The 13,151-nt window shown below is 38.2% G+C and overlaps 1 protein-coding gene across 1 annotated transcript; it reads left to right on the top strand.

The window, feature by feature from the left end:
* The first annotated feature begins 177 nt into the window (after positions 1-177).
* samm50l (sorting and assembly machinery component 50 homolog, like) lies at positions 178-7,440 on the top strand. Its single transcript, XM_030150114.1, has 15 exons — positions 178-333; positions 1,225-1,338; positions 1,456-1,557; positions 1,650-1,737; positions 1,960-2,066; positions 2,703-2,833; positions 2,926-3,013; positions 3,660-3,788; positions 3,919-3,990; positions 4,277-4,363; positions 4,615-4,685; positions 5,022-5,089; positions 5,634-5,780; positions 5,882-6,023; positions 6,384-7,440. The coding sequence occupies exons 1-15, from the start codon at positions 313-315 to the stop codon at positions 6,427-6,429; spliced, it is 1,413 nt and encodes a 470-aa protein (XP_030005974.1). The 5' UTR covers positions 178-312; the 3' UTR covers positions 6,430-7,440.
* Positions 7,441-13,151: the final 5,711 nt, after the last annotated feature.

Here is a 13,151-nt window from a genome sequence, read left to right on the forward strand (position 1 = left end):
TTTTTTTTTTTTAATTTATTTATTTATTTTTTTTAATAATTATGAGTAATTTGCATTGTTGTATACGTGTGATTTTTTTAGTCTCATCTATGCATATATATAAAGCGAAAAAGTACGATCAAGTATTATCTCGAAGATTACGTATCCTACGAGGAGTCCGTGAACACACCACAAGACCTCACTACCTGTCATGGCGTCTCCCTTGAAGGGGGATTGGTGCTGGAGAAAGTAGCCGCTGTCATTTTCTAATTTTCCCCTTTGTTTATTGCACTGAACCCCGATTGAAGAGGAAATTAGAAGCAGGTAGTCACCATGGGGACTGTCCACGCTAAGGTAAAAACCTTTTTTGTTCTTGACTGCTGGCTTTTCGGTGCATTTCTTTGCCATGACCTCCCTGCCCAGTGTATGTTGAAGGCAGCACATTGACCAGCGTTTGTACTCGATGTTCTGTTCCACAAAGCCACAAAAAGATGAATAATGAGGGAAAATACGGAGGAAAGCATTTATAAACAGCCGAAACGTGTAATGTTGAAACGTATAATTACGATTTAGGAATATGTTGAAAATACTTGGCAGTGTTTCCAAATATGAATGATGTAACTGGTATAAATTGTGTAAATATATGTCTGGTTCAGGTTTTATCAGGTTGGTGGTGCTTTCAGGTGTTATGCACACTAAAGAGGTCTGCACAAATGCTTTTTTTTTTTAAGCTCCAGTCTAATTATTTCCGAAATTTTCCATTCTGTAACAGGCCTTTCATGCCTTAACATTCTTTATTGTACTCTGTACTATAACTACAATACATCAACTAAAACGATTAAAGTAAACTAACTGTCCCTGCAGAAGTAGTGCTATTCATCTTGACTGTGTGTGTTCTGGTCCTTTCACCTTCTACTCTGGACAGACTCACCATGGCATGTACAGTTCACTGGCCGTAGGATATCACACTTTCTCCCATAGCTCCACCCATTGACTTCCTGCCCTTTCCCTCCATGACAGCTGCACTATAACACTGCAGATACATCACCTGTGCCATGTATTTGTATCTATCTATCTTATGAATTATTAAAGTCTAGTTAAGAATAACAAAGCTTCAAAACTAGCATAGAATCATCTAATTTCCTCTCGGGTGATGTTATCTGTGGAAACAGCTTCAAGGTTTAGGGTTTATTATAGGGCATATGTATATGAGTGATTGAAATGTTCTACTTGTCCCTGATGCAGAGTCTGGATCCTCTTCCCATGCATGGCCGAGACTTGAGTGTAAACCCTGATGACTTGGTGGAGGCACCAGAAACAGAGCAGGAGGCCAAGCAAGAGATCCTTGAAAATAAAGATGTGAGCTGAATCTTGTTATCTTATAATTATTGTTAACAGTATGTTTGATCTGAATAGGTGCTGTGTATTTGATTTAGATTTTGTTGCTTCATTAATTTTACATGTGTTCTGTCGCAGGTGGTGGTTCAACATGTCAACATCCAGGGTCTGGGTAGAACTAAAGAGGATCTGCTGGGTTATGAGATCTCTGATGTTTTCCACGCTAAAAATCTCATTGACGTATGTATTAAAGACATAAATGTACCACACAGTTTGCACCGTGACTCTGATTTGATTAGTCTAACTATTTCCCACGTTTTCATTGACCACAGGTGATGAAAAAATCTCACATTGCCAGACAGAAGCTGCTGCGCCTGGGTATCTTTAAAGAGGTGGAGGTGCTTATCGATACCTCTGAAGGTAACTAACTCAGACCTAAAACGTATTATTGACACATTTACAGCTACAAACCACTGACAAAAACAATAAGAATTTTGCTCTGATGTGTTATATCAAGCTGTGTTCTTTTGGAACAGATTTTGTGATGTTTTATTTCTGTCTGCTAAATGTATAAAAATTTTAGTGGCCTGAACCTTGAAAATAAACACAATTAGGTCAAAAACAATCCTTTACTGTCCTCAGGTACAGATGCTTTGCCCAATGGTCTGGATGTAACTTTTGAGGTGACGGAGGTAAAGCGCCTGACAGGAAGCTATAACACCATGGTCGGCAACAATGAAGGCAGCATGGTGAGCAAATGTTTACACATGACCCTCACATTTCATATTTACCTTTATGTTAGATTTACAGGAGCATGTTACCTACATCTGTATCAGTGATTACATCGGGTAGAACAAGCAAAAAAAAAGGATGACTACATTTTACAGGGTTCCCATGGGGTCTTAAAAAGTCTTGAATTTACAAATCTGCAATAAATACCTTTAAAAAAGTCTTTAAAATTTATTAAATTTGATACGGTAGGTCTTAAGTTATGTTGCCATAAACTGCCATAAATGTGTTTAAATGTGTCCATGAGATGTCCAAGCTGCAAAGAAAATGATGTTAGTCTACTCAGTTCTACCTGTTCCAACCCGACAATTTATATTGAAATTAGGAACCAGTTATCACTAACCTTGCAGCCCCCATTGAGAAATGACTTGGAACGGTGGGAATCAAGGCGTTGGAGTAACTAAATACATTTTCCTAAATTCTATGATTCATGAATTTTTGCCAGTATGGCTGTGAAATGGGCATTAAAGTTCTAAGTAGTCTTAAAAAGGTCTTATATTTAACTTGTAGAAACCTGTAGGAACCCTGATTTTAGTGTTTTACCACATTAGAATGGCTACATGGGTAATAAATAAACCCTGTGTTCTGTCTCACAGGTGCTGGGTCTGAAGCTGCCCAATATGTTTGGTCGAGCTGAGAAGCTGACCTTCCAGTTCTCTTATGGAACTAAGGAGACATCCTATGGCCTGTCCTTCTTTAAGCCCCAGCCTGGACACTTTGAACGCAAGTAATGAACTGTTAATCTCTTTCACAGGAACACAAATACTGTTGTCACTGCAACCTTAAATGCACCATGTTTTTTTATATCTTATTTTTCAGCCTCACTCTAAACATGTACAAAGTTACTGGCCAGTTCCCATGGAGTTCTCTAAAAGAGACAGACAGAGGGATGTCTGCAGAGCTAAATGTAAGTTGAACGTCTGTAAATGCTTTGGTCTGATTTTTATTGCTGCATCCACGTTGTTCCATTGACAAAAACTAGATGACTGGCTGGGGTTTTTTAATGGGTTGTCTGGTATCTAAATCACAAGTCTAAGGACAGTTGGTGTAGAACATTGTATAGATTGTAAAGTTCAAAATGTTTTATTGAACTATATCACTAAAATTCCCTCAAACAGCAGCTATTGGGAACAATCCCCAATTTGAAAATACAGTGTCCGTCATCTTTTTCATCTTGGTCCAAATGAAAAGACTAAATATAAATATAGTTGAACCCTTCGCAGTTTCATGCCATTATGGAAATAGTGAAACGAATTTTCCAAAATTCCATGTTAACAAGGAGTCAGTCTCAGACCACCTGAATTACAATATACTGAGAGGTAATTATGGATATTTTTGCCCAGTGACAATAAAATTCTTTCAAACACTGTAGCCTTATTTTAAGTGTAACAACAACTGCAAACCACAGAGAAGCACGGAACCACAGGGAACACGGAGATTAATTTACCTAAAAACACAAAGGCAGTTCACTCAATGTGACCCTGTGTGTAAATGGGTTTAATTGCCGTTCATTCATTTCTGCTCAAGTTCTCCATCATCTTCTCATCCTACAGTTTCCTCTTGGGTGGACCAACCACACACTGAAATGGGAAGGTGTGTGGAGGGAGCTGGGCTGCCTGGCACGCAGTGCCTCCTTCGCTGTGCGAGAAGAGAGTGGACACTCGCTGAAATCTGCCCTCTCAGTACGAATGGCTCATCTGAAAATCTTAATGCGTCTTTACTGATGACTCTTTCTGTTTTTCAGTTAGTGTAAGTAATGATAGGAGGTGTTTAGGGGCATATTTAAAACATAATGCTGGTTTTGTTGTTCAGCACACAGTATCTGTTGATTCGAGGAATTCTGCAATATTCCCTAGCAGAGGTGCCTTACTGCGACTCAATCAGGTAAGTGTGCCCATGTATGTGAATATGCAAACAATATCTTTTCATATCCTGAGTAGTTTGAGACACATAAGCTCCTTTAAAAACACTTTAATAAGTCACTTTTTTATGGTGCACATTAATTTATACAAGAATTGTGCATTTGTCATGCCTGCTATAACATTGTGCTACCTCAGTAGAAAGTGAATAGAACAACAGTGGAAATAAATCCATTAGTGCTTTTAAAAATGTGAATTTCATTTGTCTAATGTGAACAAGTTGACTCTGAGGTCTGTGTGTTGCTGTGCAGGAGTTGGCTGGGTACACTGGAGGAGATGCCAGCTTCTTGAAAGAGGATTTTGAGCTTCAGCTCAACAGACGGCTCTTCTGGGACTCGGTAGGACTGAAAGAATGGAGTCCACTGTATAATTTTGTGTTGAAGCTGCAATCAATGTGTTGTTTGACAGCTTCTATACACTGTATGAATGAATTGTTTAAACCTCTGTCAATCTCAGCTGTCAAAGACAAGTGTTACCTCAGAGAATCACTAGAGGGCGACAGAGCATTACTAACAATGGTTACATTGGTCTGTTTTACTGGATAATTTCTCTAGGAGGTTATGGTTGAGAATGTTTTGTGCTTCCTCAGGTTTTATCTGCTTCTCTTTGGGGTGGGATGCTTTATCCCCTTGGAGGACAACCTTCCTGCATCGCTGACAGGTATGGCAGATTTATGCAAACACCACCATCTGGCTTTGACACAGCAGGGACTGCTTAAAGAGACTCCTACAAATCTCTGCCTGTTTACACCAAACTGTGGTCTATGCAAAGAGATAGTTATGTAGATGTTAATGATCAGTTCCAAGAACACCAAATATGTAATCAATACCAAACCATCTTGTGTGGATGATTAAGAAGCTCTTGTTTTCTACCAGTTTATTTAAGACATCTGTATGAGTTCATTTATCAATGCTTTTACATCTGAAATAACAGTTTTGTTTTTATTTTAAACAGAGCTGTGTGAATGCTTTAACAATGGTTTTGTATTTTATGCAGGTTTTACCTTGGAGGTCCCACCAGTGTACGAGGATTTGGGATGTACAGCATCGGGCCACAGAGCGAAGGTAAAATTACTGATCTGTCACTGAAAAACTGGAACTAATATATGTAGTGGTTAAAATACTCAGGATATTTGAATGTCAGTGGTTAGCATTTAGCTGTTGATTAATGCAAAATATGATTCACAACACACTCTGTTGAACACATGGTCTTAGAGTTAGCATTATTTATTTATTTATTTATTTAACCTTTATTTAACCAAGAAAAAAGATCCCATTGAGATTAAGAACCTCTTTTCCAAGGGAGTCCTGGCCAAGAGCTACACCTTGTTCCACTTTTATGTGTACTGTATGGTGATGTTGAAAGAAATACATTCACTCCGATCTGTCATTGTATCAAAGCGTGAAAATATGTGAATAGATGAAAATAGACTGAAATTTTACATATGAAGAGAAGAAGTAAGGTGTTGCACCTGTCCCCACACTTAAGCAAATTGGACCAGATTATAAATGAAATTCAGCTCAGTCATGCCAATGTTGATTTTTAAAACACCATTTTTGTCTCCTACATCCTATAATAGTTTGTCTTGTCATTGCCCGTGTCTTCCAGGTGACTATCTAGGTGGTGAGGCTTACTGGGCAGGTGGTCTGCACCTCTACACCCCACTTCCCTTCAGACCAGGAAAAGGCGGCTTCGGTGACCTTTTCAGAACACACTTCTTCCTCAACGCAGGAAACCTGTGCAACCTCAACTATGGTGCGTGGACAGGAAACATTGCTCAATATTACATCTGCGACTGTTCAAACAGGTTGATGCTGGTTATTGTTGTGACGCAGTACATGTGTGTTTGCGTGCAGGTGAAGGTCCTCGGGCTCACCTTCAGAAGCTGGCGGAGTGTATTCGCTGGTCATATGGAGCAGGGATCGTGCTGCGGCTGGGAAACATTGCTAGACTGGAGCTCAACTACTGTGTACCCATGGGTGTTCAGAGTGGGGACAGGTAAGACTGTACCAGACTGTGACTCACAACAGACTGAACAGCAGTAACACTTCTGATCCATTCACAATGGAAAAATGAACAGATGTTTTAAATAATTTGTACTGGTTTGAAGCAGTTTTTATTGATGTTATCAGCTTATATTAAATGAGAAGTTTCTGTGTTGCTACAAAAGTTTAATTCAAAAGAAATTCCCTCTCAAACTGGCTGCAAAGAATGACACGTACTTAATGCTATGTTGACATCTGCACATCCTGTTTGCTTTTGCTCTTAATTCTCACCCCAAAAATACAAAACATGAGAAACAAAATAGAGTTCCATTATGGAAGCCATCCCTTACATCTTTTCAACCTCCTCTTGTAGGATATGCGATGGTGTCCAATTTGGGGCGGGAATTCGTTTCCTGTGATGTCATCACTCCGCTGCCTGCTGTACTCGACGAGAGGCTGTGATCTGAAAAGGGAGAACGTCTTGTTATCTGTCACGTGTAACTTGTAGAGTGTAACACTAGCATGGATCCTTTGTCTTGGGGAATCATGCCTTGTCCCTAATCCTCCTTTGAAATGCACCAAATAAGGCTTCAGTGTTGGACCACACAACCAGATCAGTTTTTAAAATATCAAATGTAAATGTACCATGATCAGAAGTAATAATCACACTGAAAGGATATTAGAAAAACATTACACAACTGTGAAATCTAGTCCAGTTTTGTCCACTTTCCTTGAATGCACTATTTATTCTCTTCACCCTTTTTTGAAATCCTAGTTATTGCTAAATTATGTTTTTTCCGAAGTCAACTAGAGAGTGATTCATTTTGCAATTAAGTTGAGCCAGTTTTTCCGAAGTATAATTTCATTATTATTGTTGCTGTTCACAGTGTTTCTGGTTGAATTTAGATAAAGTTCAGAAACTGTCTCCAGCGCTGACGCCTTGTTAGTGGGAAAGTCATCTCTCAGTGATTTCACCCTCTTTGTTTCCTGTGGTGACACAAAGTAAATGGATTTTCCAGAATGTTGATGAGATTTTGGGCATGTTCCCTTTTGCCTTTCAGGACTGCTTCTTATCCAGGAGCATGACTTGTTGATAATTTTATTTGATAGTTAAATGTACACCACACACTCTTCTCACCTGATGAGTCCAATAGTTGTACTCTTTGTTTGAATGATTGGATGTGGAAGCAGCGAAGGGATGAACGACAGGAGAAACCAGCTTTTTTAATTAAGATGGGCTTGTACGAAGGAATCTGTCATCATGCCAAAGCTGTTGGTTCATATACCTGTTGTTAAGGACAGTAGATTGGCAGCAGAGGTGGAAACCTGTGAGAGACATCCACCACCAGTGCTCTTACCGTTAGTCCTCTTTTTGATGTTGTGAAAGCTCTTGTATTCTGTTCACAAATAAATCACTGCTGCTCCCCTGATTTCTCTTTGTCTGTTGATCTATCCATTACACATTACATACCAGTCTTATTTCACACAGTATGCACTAGAATTCATTTAACATATTTAATGTTTTCTCTTATTTGACTTGATGAGGTCACATGACCCTGGTGTGGAAGGAAATCCTGAATGACTTTTCATTTAGGACTGAAACCTATAAAGTTAATATGTGGAGGTGAAATGACAGTAACATATTGTTAACTAGACTGCTGGGGCATATATGGTCATCAATGCAGAATGTTAGTGAGGCGTGGTAAGTCATAGTAACATAGTTTGCTGTGGTAACCAATATATGATAGCAGTGACTTGTTCAAAAGTGGAAATCACTAAATCTGTACAAGGGCAACAACATAACTAAGCACATTGATTTGGCTTCATAGATTTGTGTGGTGCCTTAATTTATAATCATACCCAGATCAGATAGAAAAAAAACATTCTAAAGACAGTATTTCTTCCTGTTCTGCTGAATAATCATTACATTAGTGACCATCCTGTAGTGAGATAGATTTCATCTGAAAAAGAAATTGAAAGTTGTCTAATCATATGAGGGAAGGACTACAAATAGTAGGACACTTAGATATACTTATCAGATTCATTCATTCATTCATTCATCCATCCATCCATCCAGAAGGATGCTATTGGATCCACTTTGTTTTATGATCTGAAAAATTCAAGTTCTCTAAAATGCAATATTACCAGGCTTATCCAAAAGACAATCTGGTTAATACACAGACACACTGAAACATATGATTAATTACAAGAGTCAAGTAGTAGCCTTTGTCAAATGTGAGGTTTGATATTTTTGTTTTGTAAACTTAGTGTTCCTCTCATGAAAAGGCATATACATACAGTATTTTGCTGTGATAACTTATCATGTCACTTAAAGGAAAATGTCTATTCATCTTTTTCCATGAGGTATAAATCCACTGAAAGTCCAGATGTCAGTATTCTGGCAACATTTAAATACAGCTTTACTTGTAAATCGTTGTGAATTGGAGACATTCCAAGCTTCTCAAATGACCTGATCAGTGCGCATAAAGCCTGTTGGACATTTTTATTCACAGTTATTTATCTATTTGAAAGCTTCAGAGAATTATGAATAAGTCCAAAATCTGTACGTCATCAATGCAAATTGTGACATATATTTGCAAAAATGTTTGTTTGTGTTCAGACTGAAATTCTAAATGAGACACTCATGTCTTTGGGACCATTGTGAGACTATTGTCTTTATTTACACTCAGGCCTATATTGTCAGGTCTTGACCTCTTTGAAACATGCAGAGTGAAGGCCAAATGTACTCTTCTTGCCAAAATCACAATGTGTGTCACTACCCTTCCTCCCTGCGCTGTAAAAGCTGTCAGTCTGAACCTTTGCTCCGCAGAATCCTGTGCAGGGCAGTTAAATGTGGACGGTGCCAGATGTATTTGACCAAAGACCTTGTTCTGTGTGGGAGTCTGGCCAGGTGTACGTCAAGTAAAAATTGGAAAACTGAAAAGTCACTGAAAGACAAAATGAATCGTTCTGAAAAAATCTTAGTGTGGTTAGAATAACATTTAATGTTAAACAGTAAGGATCAGTGCCAACACACAGTTATGGTTAAACATTATGCTTCATAAGTACTTTATCTACATAACTTGGGGAAGTATAATACTTTGGATTTTGGCAGTAGTTGTCAAAGCTTCTCAGGTCAAAAAATCACTCTTGCAGCAAATGTTTCAAAGTTGTAACTATTCTTAAATAGATGCATCTTTTAAATTAAACTGATTTTGGCGGGGTTGGGTATATTACTGGAAAGTACATGCTTTACACATAAATTGTTTAACTCTTGGAGATCTAAACACCAGCTGAAAACTACAAGCATCTGCTGATCTAAAATGTTCAATAACTTTTGAACTATTTATCCTATCGATACATTGATATAATTCATGCAAAATCCAGCCTCTCAACAGCATGAAATATGACCTATTTAGACATTCAACAGCTCTGGTGAATGTGGAAACACCATCATGTTCTGTAACACTGATTCACCAATAAAACCAATATATTTTGACAAATAACAGTAGTTATAATCACCAGTTTTTATGGTTAGTTGATTATATATTTTGCTGAAAAAGTCACTTTTGCCTCAGTTTTATATAATAACCATTGAATTTACTCTGAGCTGTAATGAACATCTATTTGATCAGTAATTTAAATATATGACAATACCTGATTTTCACTGAAAAGTTGAACATGCAGATAATGATATCACTAATGAAAGTTAGATTTAGAGGAAAATTCCTTTTGTAGTCTGCACAAAAACAGATATAGGTCTTTAACCCTTTCATGCATGAATTATGAGAACCTTAATCAAGATTTTTTTTTTCCTGACTGTTTTTATTCTTCTTTAGGCATGAAAAAAACAATGTGATTGAATTTTTTTAATGAACCTACTTTTCATGGAGTTACAAAAATGTCCACTCAGCTGGAATCCATATGTTTTATTTTATTTATTTATTTATTTATTTTTATAAATTTAACCTTTATTTAACCAGGTAAGTTAGTTGAGAACTGATTCACATTTACAATAACAACCTGGCCAAGAGGCAGCACACAAACAGAATGAGTAGCAGCACAGGTTGCATGTACAAATGACAGAACAGATTAAGAATTGTATTTTTGAAGCAAAGAAACATGCATATGTCACAGTAGAGATTGAAATCCAGTAGGATTCCTAATCCTACTAGGACAGATAGGAATTGTAGTTTGTCCTAGGACAAACTAAAATTCCTATCTGTACTTTGTCATGACCCAGCTCAAAGCCATAACAAAACAACCAAACACAACCAGTACGGTTAACCAAAATTTATTATAAGTGATAAAATTAAGCCAAAATAATCCAACCAAAAACAAGAGCCAAAACCAAAACCATACCTGGCCAGATGACAAACAACTCAAACAAAAGAACAGGAGGTCTGGGCCGTGCAGCAGCACAGCCCAGAGTGAGCAGGGAGGAGAGAGAGACTGAATTCCTCTCAGGCTTTATAGCCACACCCCAGGTGATTGCAGGAGACAGGGCACCTGCAGGGCCTAGAATTAGAGCATCTAGAACTGAAATAAGGAAAAGAAAGGCTGGGCCGTGACACCCTCCCCCTTAAGAGGACACTTCCAGTGGCCAATGAGAATTAACACATGTAAACCACCCCCAACTTCTCCCACTTTCCAGCAACTTGTCGACTTAGAAGCGATTTAAGGTGAGTGAGAGAAAAGAGTAAAAACAAGTGACATTAGGCCATGGCAGCAATCACGCTCTGGAAAGGGCATCTGCCATCACATTCTCCTTCCCCCTGATGTGTTGGATATCCAAGGAATACGCCTGGAGAAAGAGACACCATCGCATAAGCCGCTGGTTAGGGTTCTGTAAAGAATGAAGGAAAGTCAAAGGGTTATGATCTGTATACACTTTGACAGGGACCGGACCAGACTCTATGTAGACGACAAAATGTCTTAATGCCCAGACCAAAGCCAGAGCTTCTTTTTCAATAACAGAATAATTTAGCTGATGAACATTGAACTTTTTAGAGAAATAAGCAACAGGGTGGTCCCTCCCCTTCACATCCTCCTGCAGTAAAACTGCACCTGCCCCTACATTGCTTGCATCTATATGCAGCTTGAAAGGCTGATCCATCTGAGGAGCTGCTAGGACCGGGGAAGCCACCAGGAGTCCTTTAACATTCTCAAAAGCTCTCTGACATATTGAGTCCCACTCAAACTTAACCTTTCCCTTAAGCAAATCTGTGAGGGGCGCTACAACTGTGGAGAAGTTCTTACAAAAGCTTCTATAGTACCCCACCATGCCTAAGAATCTCATAAGCTCTTTTTTTGTTGTAGGAGATGGATACTCAAGTATAGCTTTAACTTTAGCCTGTACTGGACGGACCTCGCCCTGGCCTACCACCCTCCCAAGATAGGTCACTGTAGGTCACTTACCAAACTCACATTTGGCGAGGTTGACAGTGAGCGAGGCTTCAGTGAGACGATCAAAAAGAGCACAAATGTGGGCTAAATGTTCTTTCCAAGAATTGCTAAACACCACAACATCATCCAAGTAAACTGCACACCCAGTCAGCCCTGAGACCACACAATTCATCAGGCACTGAAAGGTGGCAGGGTCATTCCTTAACCCAAATGGCATCACCTGGTATGAATATAGCCCTGGAGGAGTCACAAATGCCGAAATTTCTTTTGCTCTTTCAGTTAAAGGGATTTGCCAGTACCCCTTTAAAAGGTCAAATTTACTGACAAATTTAGCTGATCCTACCAGATCAATACAATCATCCATCCATCAGATTTAGTTACTGCATTGATCTTCCTGAAATCAGTGCAAAACCGTGGTGTCGCATTGGATTTAGCCACTAATAAACAAGGTGAGGCCCAACTAGAAAAAGAATGGTCTGCAATGTTGTTATCAAGCATGTACTTTACCTTAGCTTCAAGCATTTTCTGTTTCAACAAAGGAACTCTATAAAACCGTTGTTTTATTGGCTGAGCCTCACCCACATCAATATCGTGCTCAATCCAGGAAGTGCGCGAGGGTGCATCTGGAAACAAGGAGACATATTGCCTAATGATACTTTTAATGTCAGTGTGTTTATTCTGTGACAAATATGCAAACTCAGTTTCAAGATTTGCCAGAAATTCTGAGTTTTTTAGGCGACCCTTTAAAACAGAATCATCTGGGGAAACTACCCCCTCTTGTACATCTTCTGACATTGTTTTGTCAGGAGTCTCCCCACTGACAACTACCCCCACCGGTTTAACAACATCAGCTGATAGAACCCCAACATCTGCAACAGACTAAAATTTCAATCTGTCTTAGTAGGATTTGTAATCCTACTAGGACAGATAGGAATTTTAGTTTGTCCTAGGACAAACTAAAATTCCTATCTGTCCTAGTAGGATTAGGAATCCTGCTGGATTTCAGTCTCTACTGTGACACATATACTGACATACTGTGTAAAAACTATGAAATAAAAGTATTTTAATGCTGCTAATCTGATGTTTTCTCACATTTTAACATACTATAATACTTGTTATTACTCACTCAGATAATATGCAGCAAAAAAAACAACTTTTTGTTAAAAAAAAAACCCAAAAAACAAAAACCCTGTTAATTACAGTCTAATAACAATTAGCAATTGCTGTACACTCAAATATGTTACTGCAGATCAGGTTTATTAACCCTTTCATGGATGAATTATGAGAACTTCAGTCAAGATTTTTTTCCTGAGTGTTTTTATTTCTCTTTAGGCATGAAAAAAACAGTGCAATTGCAATTTTTTTATGAACCTATTTTTCATGGAGTTACAAAATGTCCCCTCAGCTGGACACCGTACGTTTAATTTTTGAAGCAAAGAAACATTTAAAACCCATCATCAGAAAGTGATATAGTGCGTGAAAGCTATGAAATAAAAACATTTTTAATGCTGCTATTCTGATGTTTTCTCACATTTTAACATACTCTAATACTAGTTATTACTCACTTCATGGAGATAATATGAAAAAAAAACCCTTTTCATTAAGAAAACTGTTAATTACAGTCTAATAACAATTAGCTATTGATTTACACTCAAACATGTTACTGCAGATCAGGTTTAACAAGAACAGCAAAGTTACAATAATGGTAAGAATTGCAGTGTATGATTTGATGCAT

Source organism: Sphaeramia orbicularis, chromosome 12, assembly GCF_902148855.1.
Source record: "Sphaeramia orbicularis chromosome 12, fSphaOr1.1, whole genome shotgun sequence".
In the NCBI taxonomy this organism is placed as follows: Eukaryota; Metazoa; Chordata; class Actinopteri; order Kurtiformes; family Apogonidae; genus Sphaeramia; species Sphaeramia orbicularis.